Genomic DNA, 22,997 nt, shown 5'->3' with positions numbered 1-22,997 from the left:
TCACTATACAGTAAAAGATGGTTAGCCTTAACATTGAAGGTAGGTGGAAGAGTGTAGAGAGATGGACTTGATGTTGGAAGGACTTGATTCTGACATATACTTGCTATGTCACCCTGGTCAAGTTACTTAATCTCCCAGTTTATTATCTTTGCATTTGAGAAGTGTGAGGCAAAACCTGAGCTGTATTCATTTGCATTTCTCTTATTAATGATTTGGAGCAATTTTTCAAGTGGCTGTTGATAGTTTGCTGATTCTTATTTTCAAAATTCTCTCCATCCTTTAACCACTTATCAACTGGGGAATGGCTTTTGGTCTTATACGGGAGTCAATTCCCTTTATCTCTGGGATAGCAGATTCTTATCAGGGATATTGAGATGAAAGATTTTTTGTTCTCTCCTCCATCATTTCTCATCTTATTCTAGCTACATTATATTTCTGCAAAAGCTTTTTATTTTTATATAATCAAAATAATCTATTTAGCCTTTTGTGATTTATATCACTAAACTGGTTTTGAATTATCCCCTTAACCACAGTTGTAAAAATAACCTCCGCCTTCCATTTTCCTCCAAATCCTTTGATTATTTTTTCTTTAAAATTTTAGGCTTGTGCACATTTGGCATACATTGTGCTACATGGTATAAGATGCTGATCTAAATTTACTTTCTACAAATTGCTTTTCAATTTCCCACCAGTTTTTGTTGAACAATTATTCTCTTGTTTTTTTTCTCAGGTTTACTGAACACCAGTGTGAGGCCTTGAATTTTGCTTATCTAGTCTGTCCTACTGATCTATTCTATTGTTAAACTTTTTAAACTATTTTTAAACCTTAACTCTACTCATACTCTACTTTGAATGATTATTTATTTTAAATAATTTGAAATTTTGTAATGGTATACATGTTTCATTTCTCTTTTTCCCATTAACTCTTAAAATTCTAGCACTTTGGGCAGCTAGGTGGCGCAGTGGATAGAGTACCGGCCCTGGAGTCAGGAGTACCTGAGTTCAAATCCGGCCTCAGACACTTAACACACTTACTAGCTGTGTGACCCTGGGCAAGTCACTTAACCCCAATTGCCTCACTAAAAAAAAAAAATTCTAGCACTTTTAATCTTACAAATAGGTTTTTAAAAACGAATTTAGTTAGCACAAAATTTGTAAATTAATTTATATAGTGTAGTCATTAGCACACCTAAATGAACCATGAAATTTCCCCCAGTTGTTTTTCATTTATTTACACAAAATGTTTTGTAATTGTATTTATGTCTTCAACGTGCAATATTAGTTTAGGTTAACTCATGCATTTTGTAGATATTTTGGATGATGTCCTTCTAGTGGGTTTCATTAGTGCTATGCAGAAATGATGATTCTTGTGATTTCATAGCCTGTTACTTTAGTGAGACTATTGTCTCAATTAGTTTCTTTGCTGATGCTCTGGAGTTTCTTAAGAAAACCATAATATTGTCTTATAGGTTTGTTTTGTTTTTAACCAGTGTTTATGCTTTTCATTTCTCTCTCCTGTCCTGCTACTACTATAGCTATCTATTCAAGAACTATATCAATAAACAACTTTATAGGTAGAATACAAAAAGCAATTCAGCTGAATTCTCCCAACATTCCCCTCCAAACAATTTAAAAATAACTCGTCAAATGAAATTTTGGAGTAGCAGATCCAACAAGAGATCAGAATGAGATATTTTTCCTGGCTAAGACAACAAAGGAGGGGTTATCGGGAGAGGTCTGTGACCCCAGGGTGGGCACTAGCTTGGCAGCACCAGCAGTAGGCCTTGGAGGTGGCTACAACAGTGGTAAGAGATCATTATGCATAGTAACAGCAATGTTGCAATGATCAACTGTAAAAGACTTGGTTACTCTGAGCAATACAATGATCCAAGACAATTCCAAAGAACTCACAATGAAAAAATTCCATCTACCTCCAGAGAGAAAACTGATGAACTCTGAGTGCAAATTGAAAAAAATTTTCCCACTTTTTTTTTTTTGTGGTATGGCTAGTATGGAAATGTTTGCATGATTTCACCTGTATACTTGATACCATTTGCTTGCTTTCATAGTGGGTGGGAGAGATGTGGAGAGAGAATTTGGAATGCCAAAGTTAAAAAGAATACTAAAAATAAATAATAAATTTATTAAAGGAAAAAACCCAACCACCTTATTTGCCCTTGTACTCATTTCAAGATTCTTGTATTTAACTTTTGCACATACTGGCTCTTGCTTTTAGATATATACATCTGTTAAAGACATGCCCCTATATGCCAATGTTTTTTAGGGTTAACATATATAACTGCTATATTTTGTCAAGGGATTTTTCTTGTATGTATTGACATAAATAAGTGGCTTTTAAATATGTTTATACTAGTTGCTTTCCTAATAGTGAAGCTTTCCTGCACCCCTATTAGATGTCTAACTTGCTCACTGTGGAGAAAAGAATGGGCATAAGGCTTTGACAACATAAAAACTTTTTTTGCATCAATATTATAATAGTACAAAAGCTAAAGGTAAAACAAAGCCTCTGGGTCTGATCTTATTGCTAAGGGATGGTCCAGGTCTGTTCCAATTCACAATTCTCACCCTACTTATCACACATAGACCAAAATAAGCAGTTCAGTTACCCAAAAAGAGCACCAGAGTTCAGGCTAGTCTGGTTAGTCTATAGATTGTAGGAAACACAAGTTATGTGTGTGTATCTATATAAAAATTCCCTCCCCCCCACCATGCAGGGCAATGAGGGTTAAGTGTCTTGCCCAGGGTCACACAGCTGGTAAGTGTCAAGGGTCTGAGGTCACATTTGAACTCAGGTCCTCCTGAATCCAAGGCTGGTGCTTTATCCACTGCGCCACATAGCTGCCCCCACCAGTAGTATATATTATTTTAGAATTAGGCCAAAAGCTGTACTTATTGTTAACCTACAGACAGCAGTAACAACTTCAAAAGTAAATGTCATATGTGGTAAATTTTATAACTACTGTTATAGTATATGTAGTTAAAAAAGAAATTACACAGTATGGCATGGACCTGAATCTATGCTCCACTTATGTACTCTGCCAATTAAGCACCTACTTTATCTATATGTATTTTAAGCATCCCTTTATCTGTATGGTATTCTAAGCAACACAAAGCAAGTAGGTAGCTGATTAATTTCAGCCTTTACATAACAATGCTATTTAAATGTACATAAATACAAATGGTTTCATTTCAATGTTTTATATTTACACTTTTCTTAAAAAATTAGGATTGCAACTGAGTTTAAGATTATGATCACTTAAGCATCCAAAGATACGAAACAAATTTATAAAATCCTCTTTTATTTAAACTGAAATATACTTATCTTTTGCATAGGTTTTATTCAAAATCAAAGCAATGATATTAAATTATTTAGCTCATGATGACCTAAGAACAGAAAATGTATTTCCTTACACCTGAAACTCATCATTCTTATTTAAGAAACACTGTAATTTATATAGGAAATATTGATATGTTAACCTTTTTTTTTTTTTTTTTTGGTGAGGCAATTGGGGTTAAGTGACATGCCCAGGGTCACACAGCTAGTAAGTGTCAAGTGTCTGAGGCCAGATCTGAACCCAGGTCCTCCTGACTCCAGGGCCAGTGCTCTATCCACTGCGCCACCTAGCTGCCCCTATCTTAACCTTTTTAGTCTTTAAAATTCAGAAATGCTGATATATCATCAAAGCATTATCATCAAGGGAAAGAAATTTTTAGACACCTTGAAAACTCAACACTTGATGTAGGGTATTTCTGATATAGATTAACAAAAATGAACCCCACTTTCTCTAATACTAAATAAACGCTTTATTAGATTGTTGCTTTTTAGATGACATGACACTATTGAAAACATTTGGTTGCTACTTTCAGAATTATCATGTCTGGAAAAAAATATTCTATGGTTTACCATTTGTTGCCATGACTTACAAAGATAGGGTCTATAATCTATGTCTACTTCTTCACAAGAAAGTTTTAAGGAAGATGATCTTTCTGTTGAATTTGAACTTTTTTGCATTATAGTTTGTGTTGTTGCAAAGAGAACCAAGTGATATTCTTTTACAAGTTTCTCCATGAACTTAGAACATTTCTTCAGAGTAACCTCTTGCAAGTTAAGGCTTTCTCCTCCATTGACCCGGTCTATCCAATAGAAGGCTGATAAACTATCTAAAATGAAAAGGCAGAGGGATGGGTGGCTACAAAACATAGTTTCCAGTGAGTAAAGGGTGATAAGTAACTGGTTACTGCTGCTGCAATTCACAAGAAAAAATCTTCCAAGACAGTGTTTTATTATGTCTTCTGTGCTTTGGGACAGTCTATGTTCAAGAATTGTAACTAGTCGAAGCATATCAAAGTGGTAGTCTGTGTCAATAAATAAGACTTCAACTTCTAATCCACCTTCTGATTTTGGAAGGATACATCTTGCAGTCAGATGATAGAGCATTTCTGTTTTTCCTGTTCCTTCTGGACCATGGAATTCTAGTATGTCACCTGTAAAAAAATGAAGGAATGCTAATTGGAAAACAGTAGTCAGAGCTGCAGTTGATGACAAAATTCAAACAATGGTTAAAATATTTTTTTTGCCTATTTTTTTTTAAGACGAAGGCTCCTTAGACCATGTGGAACCCCCCAACCCCTATTTTGTCAAAATTATAAGTGAAATTTATCAGGCATTAAAAAAGGAATAAAATAACTAAATATATTTTACTTTATTATGGAAAGTCAGCTATCAATTATCCTAGAGCAGATTAGAAGTATTCCAGTTTTTCCTTAGCCAATTCTATTTTTAAATTCTTTATTGGAAACACCATTCAATTTATTTAAAGTCTGTATTGACTCTTAATTTTGCTCTTTCTTCCTAAGCCTCCTGCAGTCCTTTTGAAAGGGAGCCATCTTTTTTTTTTAATAGTATTTTTTTCCAATTACATGTGAAGACAGTTTTCAACATTCATTTTTTTTTTTTTTGCAGGCAGTAGGGGTTAAGTGACTTGCCCAGGGTCACACAACTAGCATGTGTCAAGTGTCTGAGGCTGGATCTGAACTCAGGTACTCCAGAATCCAGGGCCAGCGCTTTAACCACTGCGCCATCTAGCTGCCCCCAACATTCATTTTTGTAAGATTTTGAGTTCCAAGTTTTTCTCCCACCCTCTTCTCCCTCCCCCATTCCAAAGTCAGCAAGCAATCTGATATGGTTATATATTACAATCATATTAATGTATTTCCACATTAGTCATGTTGTGAGAGAAGAATCAAAACAAAAGGAAAAAAACAAAAAAGAAACAACAACAACAACAAAAGTGAAAATAGTATGCTTCAGGGGCAGCTAGGTGGCGCAGTAGATAGAGCGCCAGCCCTGGAGTCAGGAGTACCTGAGTTCAAATCCAGCCTCAGACACTTAACACTTACTAGCTGTGTGACCCTGGGCAAGTCACTTAACCCCAATTGCCTCACTAAAAAAAAAAAAGAAAGAAAGAAAAGAAAATAGTATGCTTCAGACTGCATTCTGACTCAACAGTTCCTTTCTCTGGATGTGGAGAGCATTTTCCATCATGAGTCTTTTGGCACTGTCCTAGATCATTGTATTGCTGAGAAGGGCTAAGTCTATCACAGTTGATCATCACACAATATTGCTGATACTGTGTACAATGTTCTCTTGGTTCTGCTCATTTCACTCAGCATCAATTCATGTAATTCTTTCCAGGTTTTTCTGAAATCCACCTGCTCATCATTTCTCAAAGCACAATAGTATTCCATTACATTCCTATACCACAACTTGTTTAGCCATTCCTCAATTTCCAATTATTTGCCACCACAAAAAGAGCAGCTATAAATACTTTTGTATATGTGGGTCCTTTCTCCTTTTTTAAATGATCTCTTTAGGTTACAGACCTAGTAGTGGTATCACTGGGTCAAAAGTATGCACAGTTTTGGGGCAGCTAGGCGGCGCAGTGGATAGAGCCCCTGCCCTGGAATCAGGAGTACCTGAGTTCAAATATGGCCTCAGACAATTAACACTTACTAGCTGTGTGACCCTGGGCAAGTCACCGAACCCCAAATGCCTCACTTTAAAAAAAAAAAGTATGCACAGTTTTATAGCCTTTTGGGCATGGTTCCAAATTGTTCTCCAGAATGGTTAGATCAGTTCACAACTCCACCAACAGTACAAAAGTGTTTTAATTTTCCCATATTTCCAACATTTATCATTTTCCTTTTTTGTCATATTAGTCAATTGGGTAGGTGTGAGGTGGTACCTGAGAGTAGCTTTAATTTGCATTTTTCTAAGTAGTAGTGATTGAGAATATTTTTTTTATATGGCTATAGATAGCATTAATTTCTTCATCTGAAAACTGCCTGTTCATATTCTTTGATCATTTCTCAATTGGAGAACGACTTGTATTCTTATAAATTTGATTCAGTTCTCTATATATTTGAGAAAAGAGGCCTTTATCAGAAACACTGGCTATAAAAATTGTTCCCTAGCTAGCTTTCTGCTTTCCTTCTTATCTTGGTTGCATTGATTTTGTTTGTGCAACCCCTTTTTAATTTAATGTAATCAAAATGATCCATTTTGCATTTCATCATGTTCTCTATCTCATCTTTGGTCATAAATTCTTCCTCTCTCCATAGATCTGACAAGTAAACTATTCCTTCCTTTTCTAATTTCCCTTTGGTATCATCATTCTTTTTGTTTGTTTGTTTTGTGGGACAATGGGGGTTAAGTGACTTGCCCAGGGTCACACAGCTAGTAGGTGTCAAGTGTCTGAGGCCGGATTTGAACTCAGGTCCTCCTGAATCCAGGGCCGGTGCTTTATCCACTGCGCCATCTAGCTGCCCTTCACTTGATGTTTTCTAATGGTGTTTTACTATGCCCTGAAGATGCAAAATAATTTTTGTAAGGAAAATTTCAGGTGAAATGTAAATTAATATTAAAACCAGAAAAGAGGTTTACAATTTTTTGTTCATCTGAATTGTCTACTGACAAATGTGGCTGGCTAATGCTCTATGTGGACAGAAGAGAACAAGCATTTATTAAGTACCCTCTATGTGCTAGGCAGTCAGTATGCTAAGAACTTTACCAATTGTTATCTCATTTGATCCTCACAACTGCCCAGGAAGGCATTTGTGATGCTGTCATTATTCTTATTTTACAGCAGAAGAAACTGAGGCAGACAGAAGTTACATGACTTGCCCTCGGTCACACAGCTAGTATTTGTCTGAGCCTGGATTTGAACTCAGGTATTCCTGACTCTGGGTCCAGAGCTCTGTCTACCATGTCACCTATAAGGAATCATCTTATACAAGTTATTTATCAACTTCCCTACTTTTTCTTATGCTGACTATCCTAAAAAAGCCAAATCCTATTTAAATAGTAATATTTGCCTAATCAGAAACTGTCTTATATGTTGCAGACCTATGATCCTTCAAATAAAGCACAGCTTCACAGTATTTCAGTACAACTCTGACCTACTGATACACTGTGGAAACAACAGTTACAACAAAAGAAGAGTCAGAGATTTTGCTCAAGTAGGTGGTATTTACCTGAATCACTGGTAAACTACAACTCTATACAATCTCTGTATTGTTTTTATCAAGAAACTTCTTTTGACCACACAGTCAAGAGTATATAGTTCGGGGCAGCTAGGTGGCACAGTGGATAAAGCATGGGCCCTGGAGTCAGGAGGACCTGAGTTCAAATCCTGTCTCAGACACTTAACACTTAACTAGCTGGTGACCCTAGGCAAGTCACTTAACCCCAATTGCCTCACCCCCCCCCCAAAAAAAGAGTATATAGTTCACTCAAAGAACTATAAAAACAAAAGAATTTTAGAGTTAGAAGGCATGTAACAAGCCCCCCCCTTTCAATTATACAAACATAACTGAGAGAAATAGTGTAAACCTAAACTGTTTAACATTAACAATTGGAGCTGTTTCTCAAATTACGTACTATAGAAAGTCCAAGGGGTCCTGCAGAAAAAAAAAGTTGTAATGGGGAATAAGCACCCAAGGCAAACCTATCCACTCTGATGTCTTCAAGCTTCTCACATGATGTATATATTAAAATGAGGTGGATAGGGGGCAGCTAGGTGGCACAGTGGAGAAAGCATTGGCCCTGGATTCAGGCAGACCCGAGTTCAAGTCCAGTCTCAGACACTTGACACTTTCTAGCTGTGTGACCCTGGGCAAATCACTTAACCCTCATTGCCCCACAAAATTAAAAAAAAAAAATGATGTGGATAACCACTGGGGATTGGTTAAAATTAAACATGAATAAAAAGCTGTTTTCTTATTGGTCGGAAAACCAATACTATAAAGAAAAAGAAATCAAGTGTTTATCTAAATACTGTGTTTAAAATAATCAGTGTTCATTTACATTATTAGTTCTCTGTTTTTTAAAAATTCATATAGATTTTATATCCGCTCCTATTTTTAATAATTGTATACAATTGGGAAGTATGAAGAAATAGGAAAATAGAAAAGTTTTAAAAGCTTTAAAAACCAAGACTCTTAAGATGAAACAAACATCCATAAACTGAGTCTGAAAAGTAAATCTGGAATACAGAAGCAATGCAAATACGAAAATAGCTATTTCCATGTGGGGTTTACTTCAAGATCCTAATGCGGCGTTTTTGTCCAAAAAATTTACATAAATTATAAGAGGAATGATTGACAAAGAGCTAATTTAGAAACAACTTTAAAACATTTTAGTAGAAAATATGAAGTAAAAGAATCCCTTTCCAAATAGAGGCTTAACTAAGTAAATTTGAGTATGAAAATTGCTGTGAAGAATCCTACAAAGTGAGATTATATCAAATATTATTCCCATTTATGCAAATACTTATCAATTATAAATAATTACATACTTGTCATTAACATTTTTAGACTTCTCAAATGTTTAAGTGTAAATCTGTATTAAAGTTAATATTATATCTTTATTATGTATTAATTATTAGTTACAAATATAATGGAAGTCAATAAGAACATGTAATCACACATTTGCCTTACACGTCTTAAAACACTTCATCAAATGTAAAACATTAAGAAATTTCAAAGTATACTTTCTTTAAAAAAATTTTTTATGGGTAACTTGTTTTTATATCAGTCATATTTTCAAACCTCTTTCTCCCTCCTAAAGAACCATCCTTAATAATAAATGATAACAAAGAGAACAGTTTAGCAAAACTAACCAACATATTGAAAAATTCTGATATTACCTATCATATTCCACAACCAGAAACTATTTCTATAAAGAAGGGAGGGAGGTATCTTCTTATACTTTTTCTTTGGGGTAAAGTTTGATCATTTAAATTTCACAGTATCTTTTAAAATAAACTTTTGTTGATATCTTTTGTTTTTACATTGCTTAAATTTCTCTTGGCAGTAATTTTCTGCCTCCTTTCTAAAGAGCTATTTCATATAACGAAGAATTTTTTTTAAAGAAAAAGGTGGGGCAGCTAGGTGGCACAATGCATAAAGCACCTGCCCTAGATTCAGGAGGACCTGAGTTCAAATCCGACCTCAGATACTTGACACTTACTAGCTGTGTAACCCTGGGCAAGTCAATTAACCCTCATTGCCCCCCTCCCTCCCCCCCCCCAAAAAAGAAAGATAGAAAGAAAAGAAAAAGAGGGGGAAAATCAATACATTGAAACCAATCAATACACTGAAAAAGTCTGAAAATATAGGCAATGTTCCATACCCATCCACCTTCCACCTCTGCAAAGCAGTTGGAATAGGTACTTTTACACCTTTTTTTGGGGGGGAGGGAGTGATGCTAGTTCTTAGTAATTCTAAAACATTCATTTTTCAACTAATTTGTAGTTACTATTCTTTGCATTTAAATTGTAGACATTCTGTATATAGTTTTCTGGGCTCTGCTTACCTCATTCTGGATTAGTTCCTTAAGTCTTCTATGCTTCTCTGTATTCATCATATTTGTCATTTCTTACAGCACATAATATTCCATTAAATTCATGTACCATAATTTGTTTAATCATTCCATAATCAATAGGCATCTACTTTGTTTCTAGTTCTTTGTTACCTCAAAAAAGGTCAGTGTGCAGTTTCAATTGTTGCCGTTCTTTCTTTTTATGTTGTCATCACTATGCATATTATTTTCCCAATTCTTCTTACTTCACTTTAAGTTCACATACAATAAGTCTTTCCATGCTTCTCTATATAGAAGGGTAGTTGCTGTTAGCCTAAATTATTTCAGCTCCCTCCATCAGCTGATGTAATCACAGATAATAAGGAGTTAATGTTTTAAAATGTTAACATCCTTGCTGTCTTTTCACAGAAATGTGAACATCTTTTTCCACTGAATTGAAGTAATTATGAAACCTGGCCAAACTCCTGGAGGCCTTTAAATAGCTAAGCCTGGAATCAGATGATGTGGTCTGAGAGTTTGAGGCAGTCCAGATTGAAACACATTTGTTAAGGGTGACTACTGTGTGTAAACAAAGGGTGGGAATGGGGAGTTTCTCTCTTCCCCCTCTAATAAGTAAATGGCTCTTTGAATCTTTGCCCATTGTCCTACAGCTAGTAAGTGTCTAAGCCTGGAATCAAAACTAGATCTTTTCTGATTCCAAATTTAATGTTCTTTCTTTCATGCCATATTGCTTTCTCAGTCCATAGTGGGAAGGCACTGTGAACATGTTATTTATCTTCTCCCCAGTAAAACTCTATGGTTAAAGTTACTAATTCCTTTCAATGTCTGGGATCACGGGAAAAATAGAACTCACCAGGCCATTCATTTATACAGTCCATACATGAACTGGGTGTTTTAAAAATTGAGGAGTATCTATATATATCCTTTTTATTTTTTCTTTTTTGGCGAGGCAATTGGGGTTAAGTGACTTGCCCAGGGTCACATAGCTACTAAGTGTCAGGTGTCTGAAGCCGAATTTGAACTCAGGTACTCCTGAATCCAGGGCCAGTGCTCTATCCACTGCGCCACCTAGCTGCCCCTATATATCCTTTTTTAGATCTATAGTTTCAAAACTGCTAAACATTATCTTCAACAGAATACTTCTCAATTAGTTTTGTTTGCAACTACACTACCCCTTTTCAATTAAGTTAAACAAGTATTTGCCTAGTATTCATATAAAATTAAGGCTAAGTTTTATGACATATATAAAGGTATGATCTGGCTCATGACTTTAAGTACTTTGTCATCTAGTTGAGGAGACAATACTGAAGTACATAAAACAATCAGAAGTATAAAGAAGAATACAAGTTTCCAATAAATTGCTAAACTGAATATAATCAAATACCAAGGTGTAAGGTCCTAAGAATACAAAAATAAAAATAAGGGGTTCCCTCTACTTTCTTCAGGGAGGTGGGTCAAGGATGGCTTCACAGAGAAAGAACTTACGCTGAGCCTTGAAGGAAGGTTCTGAAAGGCAAAAAATGAGGAGGGTATACAATTCAGGCAGGACTAATGGTATATGTGAATACACAAAGATAAGCTAAGGAATATTGAATGCAGGGAATTTGCTTAGAACATAGAATGAATGAAGAAGAATATTATCAAATAAAACTAGAGAGGTAAGTTGGAAGCAAATCATGGAAGGTAGTTGGATCTTGAAAGACTAGCAGAATTTGGATAGTAAGTGGCTAGAGGAAAGCATCCTAGGCAGGTGGGACTGCACTGCAAGAGCAAAGGCACCAGGGAGGTAATGAGTACGATGGACACTGGTTTCTATAAAAAAAATTAGATTAAAGATGTAGCAATTTTAATATCATAATCCATTAGCATGAACTTCAACTTGTATTTCCAATTTCACTAAAAACAAAATCAATTATACTCAAGGAGATATATCACCAGAAAAGGAGATGATCTGGTCATATAATGAGAAAAAGATGCAAAAGATGGACAACCTGATTGCTACAATAGTACTTTTGAGATCCTAAAAGAGGGACAAGAAGGTATCTAGAACACTGACTATATGTTCTATGGAAGCCCGTAGACAGACAAGATTCAGGAGCTGCACTATGTATGGTGAGGGACACCCACAACAATGAGATCACCACCAAATAAAAAACATTTACCACATAAATATTCATATAAAAAAGCCAAATCCTACATGCAAATAAAATTAAACATCATGATGAATTTAAGATAACTGATTTTTATTTTTCAGTCTTAATATTTAATATTTTCAGTTCAATTATATATAAAAGATCAATAATTAGCAAAAATGTAATCCTTTGAATAATACATCAAAACAAAATATTCCTTATAAGACTTTCAAGAAAATTAAAAAGAAAAAAATTTATATAAAGAACAAAGCAAAATAAAGAATAATAATCCAGAGTAAGTTAAACATTTCCATAGGAGAAGTATTATTAGAACATGTATGCCCTTAACTAAAAATTTAAAACCACATTTCTTACATTTACATAAATAATCTCTTCATATACTCAAACATAATACACATATCACTTCAAATGGGGAACTTTACAAAGCAACCTTCTATACAGCTCCTTACGAACATCAGTCAATGACCAAAACCAAATTCAGGCAAATGATATACCTAAATATGTAAGGTGATGCCATATGAGAATAAGATATTAAAAATATCCTTTCCACTGTGCATACCCTTTGATCCAGCAATACCACTGCTAGGTTTAGATCCCAAACGCATCCTCAAAAAGAGAAAAAGACCTATTTGTACAAAAATATTTATAGCAACTTTTTGTGGTGGCTAAGAATTAGAAATGAAAGGGATGCCCATCAATTGGGGAATGACTAAACAAAGGTATATGATTGAAAAGGAATATTATTGTGCTATAAGAAATGACAAGCAGGATGATTTCAGAAAGGCCTAGAAAGATTTATATGAACCAATGTATAATGAAGTGAGAATGTTGTACACAGTGAAAGCAATATTGTTGAAGAACTGTGATGACTTAACTATTCCCGGCAATATAATGATCCAAGACAATCCCAAAGGACTAACGATGTAGTATTTTATTCAACTCCAAAGAGAGAACTGACATTGACTGAACACAGACTGAAGTAAGCTGTTTTTCACTTTCTTTCATTTTTTTCTTATTTGAGTCTTCTTATACAAAATGACTAATATTGCAATGTTTTGCATAATTGCCCATGTATAGCCTATATCTGATTGTTTGCTGCTTCTGAGCAGGGAAGGGAGGGAGGGATGGAATTTGGAACTCAAAACTTTAAACAAAAATATTTATTAAAATTTTTAAAAATATCCTTTCCCCCGTAGTTTAGATCTGTGATTTCAATAGTGTAGAGAACTTCTAGTGTGTAAATTTGCTCTCCAAGTGTAGATCTCCAATTTGCATCTAACTTATAGTTTCAGTTTCGTGGGGCACTTAGAGGAGTATCTGAGTTCAAATCCAGCCTCAGACACTTGACACTTACTAGCTGTGTGACCATGGCCAAGTCTGGCCATGGTGACACAGTTAATAGAAGTCAGAGAAGGACTTGAATTGAGGTATTCTAGATTTCAGGGACTTCCTCTCCAGTCACTGTATTATGTTACTTCTTTTCCTCTTTTTCGTGGAAAATCATTGAATAGTAAACAATACACATTTAGTCACCTTGCTTAACTTCTCTGAGCCTCAGTTTCCTTTCTGCAAAATTAGGGGATTATACTACATAACCTCTAAGGTCTCATGTCTCGAAAGTTCCATGATTTATTATCTAAACTGACATTATCATCTCAATTCTGAATTCACATGGCAAGAGTACTTTTTGTTTTTGTTTTTCTGATGGGGCAATGGGGGTTAAGTGACTTGCTCAGGGTCACACAGCTAGTAAGTGTCAAGTGTCTGAGGCCGGATTTGAACTCAGGTACTCCTGAATCCAGGGCCAGTGCTTTACCCACTGCACCACCTAGCTGCCTCTAAGAGTACTTTTTAATAGAGATTTATGTATAAATGCTTTTCAGGTACTGTTACACGGGATAATTAATTGCACTCATGAACATTCATTCTATCAAAAGTACTCCAGCTTCAAATGATAAAACCCTTTTAACATTAATATTTGATAGAATAGACTATTTTGTTTTAGTCTTTTGACTTCCAATTCCTAGAGCATTGCCTTGCACAAAGCAGATGCTTAATCAATGTTTTTTGAGTTGTTTGTTCAGTTCAGTGGTTTTGTTAAAAGTCTATTATCTATCTATTCTTTCTATCTATTCTATGTATCCATCCATCCATCCATCCATCCATGCATGCATCCATCCAGTTCAAACACCTAATTCTGGCATTTAAAGCTACCTGCAATATAATACCATTCTACCTTTCCATTTTTATCTCTTACTACTTCTGTCCATCACATTTGCATTTCAGCTAAACTGGCCCACTGATCATCCCTTACCTCTAACACTTAGTATTTTCCTGTATGTGTGAATTTGCTCATTCTGTTCTCCAAGCCTAGATACCCTCCCCTGTATTCCTACATTACAATCTAATTCAAATGCTATCTCTTTGAAGAAGCCTTCCCTAATTGAATACCCTTTGACTCAGAAATACCACTATTAGGTCTTTTTCCCAAAGAGATCATAAAAAAGGGAAAAGGACCCACATGTACAAAAAGATTTATAGCTGCTCTTTTTGTGGTGGCAAGGAATTAGAAATTGAGGGGATACCCATCAATTGGGGAATGGATGAACAAGTTGTGGTTTATGAATGCAGGGGAATACTATTGTGCTGTAAGAAACGATGAGCAGGAGTTCAGAGAAACTTGGAAGGACTTGCATGAACTGATGCTGAGTGAGATAAGCAGAACCAGGAGAACATTGTACACAGTATCAACAACAGTGTGTGTTGATCAACTGTGATAACTTGACTCTTCTCAGCAATACAATGGTCCAAGATAGTTCTAAAGGATTCATGATGGAATATGCTCTACAAATGCAGAAAAAAAGAACTGTGGCATCTAGATGCAGAGTGAACCATACTATTTCTATTTTTTTTTCTTTTTTGAGATTTTCCCTTTTGCTCTAATTCTTTTTTCATAGCATGACTAATGTAGAAATATATTTAATGTGATTTTATATATATATATATATATATATATATATATAACCTATATCATATTGCTTATTGTCTTGGGGAGGGGGGGAAGGAGAAGAGGGAGAAAAATTTGAAACTAGAAATCTTATGAAAACAAATATTGAAAACTACCTCTACATGTAACTAGAAAATAATAAAATACTTTTATGATTAAAAAAAAAGCCTTCCCTAATTCCCACCCTCAATATTATTTTTTTAGGGGACAGAGTTCAATTATCAGGAAAATTAATTCTCTAGTAATACCATTTAAGGTATTACTGTATGTACTTTCCTGACTCCTCATGCATCAGGTTTTATTCAAGAAGTACAGAAATAGTATGAATAAAAACAGCTGGGTGCTATTGATTTGAGTCCTTTTCTCTCTTGGACCTCACATAGCACTTTACTCCAATTATATCTCTTTCTTCCATACTTACCATGTATCACTTTGTATTATAATTATTTGTATTTGTATTTTTTATGGAATGGTTTTATCCTATTCTCTAGATTATAAGCTTTTTATACGTAAGTATTGTCTTCTGCATTTTTTATACTTTTCATGATTTGCTTCCTTCCTGCCTCCCTCAGAGATTAGGCCTGTGCATATGTTTTAGGAAAGGTTCCTAGCCTTGAGTTTGTAAATTTGTTTTGTTAATATTTTGATAACTGTATTTCAGTATAATTGGTTTGCTTTGTGATTCTACATTATTTTATTTTATGCATTTAAAAGCATTCTGAAAAGGGGGTTTATGACAAAAAAATTTGAGTCTTTATATCATAAGGATATTATAAAAGAATACATAGCATGTGAATGCTTATTGAATTGAACATCTTTTTTAAAAAAAGTTGCTACTAGGGGCAGCTAGGTGGCGCAGTGGATAGAGCACCAGCCCTGGAGTCAGGAGTACCTGAGTTCAAATCCGGCCTCAGACACTTAACACATACTAGCTGTGTGACTCTGGGCAAGTCACTTAACCTTAATTGCCTCACTAAAAAAAATAAAAATAAAAAAATAATAATAACTAGGGGCAGCTAGGTGGCGCAGTGGATAAAGCACTGGCCCTAGATTCAGGAGTATCTGAGTTCAAATCCAGCCTCAGACACTTGACACTTACTAGCTGTGTGACCATGGGCAAGTCACTTAACCCCCTATTGCCCCGCAAAAAAATAAATAAAAAACAAAAAAAACCTAGTCTAACCCTTTTGAAAATAAAGAGGTTGGGGGGCAGCTAGGTGGTGCAGTGGATAAAGCACTGGCCCTGGATTCAGGAGGACCTGAGTTCAAATCCAGCCTCAGCTAATTTGTAAGGTTCCTTCTAGTTCTAAATTCTATGGTGGAAATCTTCCTAAAATGCATTATATAGTTTGTTGCCTTATAAAACAGAACCTAATGTTTTCTTGATGATTCAGGGACATCATAACAGACATCAATTATTGAACTATATTATAACATGATCGTTTCTTATCTCTGAAGTACAAAAAGTTGTTTTCCAATGCACTAAATGGTCCCCAAATGCTATACTTTTGGGGCTTGTTTCTACTTTTGCTATTTTTTTTCAGTCTCCTCCCTCACTAGGAAGAGGTTGGCTATCCATATCTGCTCTTACTACTAAGCTCTCAGCACTCTTTTCAACTCTTTTAATACATTGTCAACTGGGTAGCCAGATAGTCAAGTATTGGAATTATTTCTAAAACAAGAATAAATTAATCATGGCAGAGAAATGACACTCTATTTTGGAGAGTCATGCCAATGAGATATCAGCTCTCACTGGTTCTACAGTGCTGGAAAAGTTCTGACTATGGTCCCCAGCAACAGTTTTGCTTTCCTTCCAAAAACCAGTATTATGAAGTACGAACTAACCACCAGTAAGTTGGTCACTTGGTGATGAGTTCTTTGACCATAGCAATCTATGAAACAAGTAAATAAGCCTCAAGTGGAAGTTTTTATTAGCTTTCCTCCAAGGTAAATGAATTATCTTTGGTGCACGGTCTTTGTGGCATCATTATGGCTAAAAGCATGACATACAGACAACTACAACATAAAATGGTGTAAGCAAAATGCAAGCACAATGCTTTATGAAATTAGTGGGTAGTACCAGTTTCATGAAAACGAAAGTATTTGTTTTTTGTTTTTTTAGTGAGGCAATTGGGGTTAAGTGACTTGCCCAGGGTCACACAGCTAGTAAGTTTTAAGTGTCTGAGGCTGGATTTGAACTCAGGTACTCCTGACTCCAGGGCTGGTGCTCTATCCACTGCGCCACCTAGCCACCCCAAAAAGAAAATATTTGAATTGGGCTTTTATGTAGGAATTCAGGAAGAGAAGTGGGAAGAAGGCAGTCTAGGACTTGGCTTTCCTTCAAATATATGAAGCTCCCAAATAAATGACCCCTAGATTCATGAAGTGTTACTGTATATATTTTACTCTATCCATTCAACTAGCTTGACTTTTTTCTTCAATTAAAGACAAATGAGCCTTTTAAACTAATATAAAAATGCAACTTAAGCAAAGGTGTTACTTACAGACTTTCCCTGGAATAGGAAATAGTAAGTGGTAGTGTTTCCTGTGTCAGACCGCAGCTCTCTTACAAATGATGAAGTACTGACACACCCTACCCCCATTCCAAAGGAACAGCTGGTTTGAGGAAGAAGTGGTGTTAGATAAAGGATATTAAATGTCAAAGTAGCTATTTATCAGGGTACTACTTTTTAAATGAAAAGTATGCCCCAGTGGGGCAGCTAGGTGGCATAGTGGATAAAGCACCAGCCCTGGATTCAGGAGAGCGTGAGTTCAAATCTGGCCTCAGACACTTGACACTAACTAGCTATGTGACCTTTGACAAGTCATTTAACCCTCACTGCCTCGAAAAAAACCAAAAACCAAACAAAAAAGTATGCCCCAGAAAAAAAAATCACAATATTTACCCACAAATAATGGAAGACTACCAAACAATAACAAAAAGTCAGGCAGCAAGTATTAATTAAATGTATACTATGTTTGAAACACTGTATTAAATGCTAGACAGGGCTAAGCATTGGTTAGAATAAAGAATTTGGTCTATTATCATTATCTCAGTATTTCATTTTTATCTTCTAGCCTGCTACCTCCTAGATATTTATGTGCTTTAAAATATGTAACTTTGACATGCTTGTTCATATATGAGGGCAAAAATAACATGAGATACATTTCCAAAGATTTTTGCACCCTAATCTTCAACCCCCCTTTAAAATTATTATTATTATTATTACTACTATTTTACCATGGATAGGAGAGCCTTCATCAGCAAACAAAAGAGGTTCTATATCTTTCAGGGAACTTCTACCTTCAAGTCGAGCAAGTAGCTTTCAAACAAAGAAAAAGAAAGAAAAAAAGCACATTAGCTATAAAAAATGACCATTAAACAGTTACATTTATGAGTATAAGAACGACTGCTAGAAATCCCTTTTTTACACTTTGGACTGGGATAAAATACTGCAAATAATAAACGTACCAAAAGAAGGTAAAATGATAAGGTAACTTAGGAGGCTGTCTGTCATGCCAAAATATTAACAGTAAAAATTGATCAGCAGTATGGAGAAAAATGATTATTATGAACTTTCTTCATCTCAGATAATCAACAGGAATCTAATGATTAGTCTAATTATGAACCAGATGCATATTTAAAGGTGTGAAACATTTCCCACTTTCAATAAAGTTTTATTATAAGGTCTCATCATGGAACAGAGCTAACAATGGGTTTTCAAAGGCAACATCAGTGTCTACATTAGCTGAGAAGATTTTTAGTAACTGTCTGGTAATGGTCTCTCTATCTCCTTTTTGAGGACAAGCTTGGCCAAGTTTTAGGAGACTACCTGCCCAGAAGGTTGGGCACATGGTGATTGGGGGGTGGGGGTGGGGTGGGGAGAGGAAGCACACCAAATCTATTGTAGGGGTTGCAATCTACATTAATGGGAGTAAGGACACACCAGTAAAATCACAGACAGGTGAAACATTTAAGAAAATTAGGTTACTCAATACTCTGTAGGTGAGTATGTACATATACTGAGTATTAAAGGAAATTTTTTAAATCACGCCAGCAAATGCTGGTAGTAAATAAAAATTAAAAACAAATATTAACCTAAATGAGTATTGCACTTCAAAGTACTTAGTTTGAGAGGTTATATGCTTATTGCAATAATTTCTATCATTCAAAACATTTCTGGAAGCATCTTTTAAAATTATCCTCTGAGCTAAACAAGAAAACAAGTTTCATCTTTTCTGTATGATCACATGTAGTGCAGTAACTAGGGATTTATGTGCTCAAGGCAAGTGACCAAAAAACAAACAAACAAAAAAACCCCACAACAAACTTGTTCTCATTTGGGGAAGAAGAAATAGTATCTTGCTGGGAAAGGGGTGAGAGAAAGTGACCCTAAGACACCAGTTTGAGGCTGTTACTGAGAGAGGCTGCTGTACTGCCATCATCCGATAGCTTCCTGTCTCAACTAATCAGACAAGGAAACATTGATTTAAAAAAAAAAAATCTCCCAATATGATGAGAAAGGGTGATAGGAAACTTGGGCTTTTGTAATGGAAGGTAGTCAATGGGGCACTGCTACATGATGGGCTGCTACAGAGTAAAGGGCACCTCTTGTATGGGGAAGATCTCTTCTAACTGATGTTGATGACATAAAAGGTCACATGTATAAACAATTTTATGTATTCTTAAATAAAGTGCTTTCTTCACTGCAACCCTGTGAGGGCCCTTATGGTCATTACAGACTTGAGAGGGCTTTTAGAATGGAAGTTCCTTTAGAGCAACCTGGGACAGTGCCCTGCATACATAGATGCTTAATTTGTTTAATCATTTACGCCAAATTTCCTATCTCCAAAAAAGAGCTTTAAACCTTCTCTTAGACCAAGAGATGCTGTAGTACGGCCTAGAAACAGTCGAGTAGCTATTTGAAGACCTACAAATTCAAAGTGTCAAAGGGTTACATCTCCCCTTGAGGTACAAGTGGACTAGTAGTATACTGACTTGTTTTTCTGTGTGGAAATTGGCTTAATTTCCTTTATTTTGCTTCAGACTTTCCAAGAAGTATTCCATCTGCTGGTCCAGGGACTCCCTAATCAGCATGTGTACATTCTCTCAATCTGTTTCAAGCCTAGAAGTGTTCTGTGGCCAAATTAGTTTGAAAAATTCTGAATTAGGTTAAATTTAACAAAATGTTAATGTGCTGTAGTCCAGAAAAACCTAATTTTTTTTCCCCTCTGTTCCCTAGGCTTTCCATTTTCTTGCCTGGTACCCTCTCCTCCCTTCTGACTTGCTCCTTGTCTGGAATCCTCATATTTAGAAACTTAGAAGATTTCAGGATAGAACTTATACTCTCCTAGATGATTAGGGACTCCCTGCCAGGGATTTCAGGAGTGAGAAACCAGAGACCCCTTAATATAACCCTTCCTCTCCCTACAAAATAACTGAGCTGCCACTATTCTCAGCTGAGCTCAGAGAGGTGCCCTAGAACAGGAAATCTGCTGCTAGACCATTGCTGACCATCATGCCCTAAGTTCCTCTGCAATATCCATAGCTGTATCACTTTCTGTTGGACCTCCCCAGTCCAACTTTGGAATTGTTAGTCCCAGTCCCGGTATGAGGGGGTTGAGCTATACAGCATGTAAGATATACAGATAAACAATATAAAGAATGATCTGGTTTATCAGAATTGGTCAGTCATGGCCCTCATCTAAGGGGTTCATTGAGCAGTTCTACTGTAAGGGGCTTGTTGTTGCCTTAGTATCTTCCCCTTTTTATCTCTGTCTCTTTTGCCCCCTAGGGAAGCTAAAAAAAAACCTCATTTTTTTCTCCAATTATAAATTTTCCTAGTTTTTTTGGCTGAATTTCTCCTTTGCTTTCATCACATCCTACCTGATATTATTCTTCTCTATGTCTTATCCCTCCTAGTAGAATACAAGCTTCATGGGGGGAACTATGTAATTTTTTATCATTGCTTCCCTCATCTTTTTTTTTTTTTTTTGGCGAGGCAATTGGGGTTAAGCGACTTGCCCAGGGTCACACAGCTAGTAAGTGTCTGAGGCTGGATTTGAACTCAGGTACTCCTGACTCCAGGGCCGGTGCTCTATCCACTGCACCACCTAGCTGCCCCAATTGCTTCCCTCATGACCAGGTATATTATCATAGTGCCATAATAGGAAATTCCTAGTTTTGGAACTCATCTCAGTAAAATAAATCACAAATTCAAAGTTTCTATACAGAACAAAATGAGCAGAACTGGAACAACTTATACAATAACAACACATTGTAAAGAGGCAGCTGATGGTATAGTAAATAGAGAAAAGGGATGGGAGTTAGAAAGACCTGAGATCAAATTTTGCCTCAAACATGTACTAGCTGGGTGTTCCAAGGGAAGTCAGTTAACCTCTGTCTGCCTCAGTTTCCTCAACTGTAAAATTAGGATAATATCCTACCTTCCAGGGTTGTTGTGAGAATCAAATCAGACAGTATTTACCAAAAAAAAAATCTATTTTTTCTAATTACATGTAAAGATCATTTTCAATTTTTATAAGATCTTTCTTTCTTTCTTTCTTTCTTTTTTGCAGGGCAATGGGGGTTAAGTGACTTGCCCAGAGTCACACAGCTAGTAAGTGTCAAGTGTCTGAGGCCAGATTTGAACTCAGGTCCTCCTGAATCCAGGGTCAGTGCTTTATCCACTGTGCCACCTAGCTGCCCCAAGATTTTTAATAAGACTTTGAGTTTTCTCCCTCCCTTCCTCTACTCCCCCTCCCCAAGATGGCAAGCAATCTAACATATCTTATACATGTTAAATATATTTCCACATTAGTCACATTTTAAAAGAACAATCAGAACAAAAGGGGAAAACCACAAGAAAGGAAAAACAAAAAAGAAAAAGTGAAAGTAGTATCTTTGATTTGCATTTAGATGCCATAGTTCTTTCTCTGCATGTAGATAGCATTTTCCACCATAAGTCTTTTGGCATTGTCTTAGATCACTGGATTACTGAGAAGAGCTAAGTCTATCATACTGGACTATCACACAATGTTGCTATTATTGTATACAATGGAATCCTGGTTCTGCTCTCGTCTCTCTGTATCACTTCCTGCAGGTCTTTCCAGGTTGTTGTTTTTCCAGGTTTTTCTGAAATCTGCCTGCTCATCATTTCTTATAGCACAATAGTATTCCATTACATTTATATACCACAACCTGTTAAGCCATTCCCCAATTGATGGGCATCACCTCAATTTCCAATTCTTTACCACCACAAAAAGAACCACTATAAATATTTTTGTACATGTAGGTCCTTTTCTCTTTTTCTGTGATCTCTTTAGGATACAGACTAGTAGTGGTATTGCTGGATCAAAGAGTATGTACAGTTTGATTGCCCTTTGAGTATAGTTCCAAAGTGCTGTCCAGAATGGTTGCATCAGTTCACAATTCCACCAACAATGCATTAGGGTCCCAATTTGTTAAATTTAACCTAATTCAGAATTTTCCACATCTTCTCCAATATTTATCATTTTCCTTTTCTGTCATATTAGCCAATTTGATAGGTGTGGGGTAGTACCTCCAAGTTGTTTCTCTAATCAATAGTAATTTAGAGCATTTTTTCATATGTCTATAGACAGCTTTAATTTCTTCCAAATTAGATATTTTTAAGGTGCTTAGCACTGTGCCTAGTACATAGGAGGTGCTCAATAAATGGTTGTTTCCTTCCTTCCTAAAGACAAACAATTTTGAAAGAGGTAAGAACTCTAGTCAATGTAATGAACATCACCAAAGGAATCACGTTAAAAACAAGCTACCAACCTCCTGACTCATGTGAGTGATGATAGATTTGGAGCAGAATGAGACATTTTCTGGACAAAATCAATTTGGGGACTGGTTTTGCTTGATCAAGAATATTTGTTACAAGGGTTTCCCCTTCCTTTTTCAGAGGTA

The 22,997-nt window shown here is 35.9% G+C and overlaps 1 protein-coding gene across 2 annotated transcripts in view; it reads right to left on the bottom strand.

Annotated features, from left to right (window-relative positions):
* Positions 1-1,088: 1,088 nt before the first annotated feature.
* The window catches only part of XRCC2 (X-ray repair cross complementing 2), a 39,693-nt gene continuing 17,784 nt past the window's right edge, over positions 1,089-22,997 (bottom strand). The window contains exons 2-4 of one of the 2 annotated variants that reach the window (XM_043965256.1): positions 22,866-22,983; positions 18,303-18,384; positions 1,089-4,506 (exon numbers count right to left, since the gene is read on the bottom strand). In XM_043965256.1, the coding sequence (XP_043821191.1) occupies positions 3,782-4,506; positions 18,303-18,384; positions 22,866-22,877 (819 nt within the window). In that variant the 5' untranslated portion in view covers positions 22,878-22,983 and the 3' untranslated portion in view covers positions 1,089-3,781. The remainder of the gene's footprint in view (positions 4,507-18,302; positions 18,385-22,865; positions 22,984-22,997) is intronic. The other variant, XM_043965255.1, reaches the window with a different exon arrangement.

The sequence above is a fragment of the Dromiciops gliroides genome, chromosome 5, assembly GCF_019393635.1.
Source record: "Dromiciops gliroides isolate mDroGli1 chromosome 5, mDroGli1.pri, whole genome shotgun sequence".
Lineage (NCBI taxonomy): Eukaryota > Metazoa > Chordata > Mammalia > Microbiotheria > Microbiotheriidae > Dromiciops > Dromiciops gliroides.
Note: the sequence above shows the minus strand (reverse complement) of the source record. Positions and strands in the feature narration are given on the sequence as shown.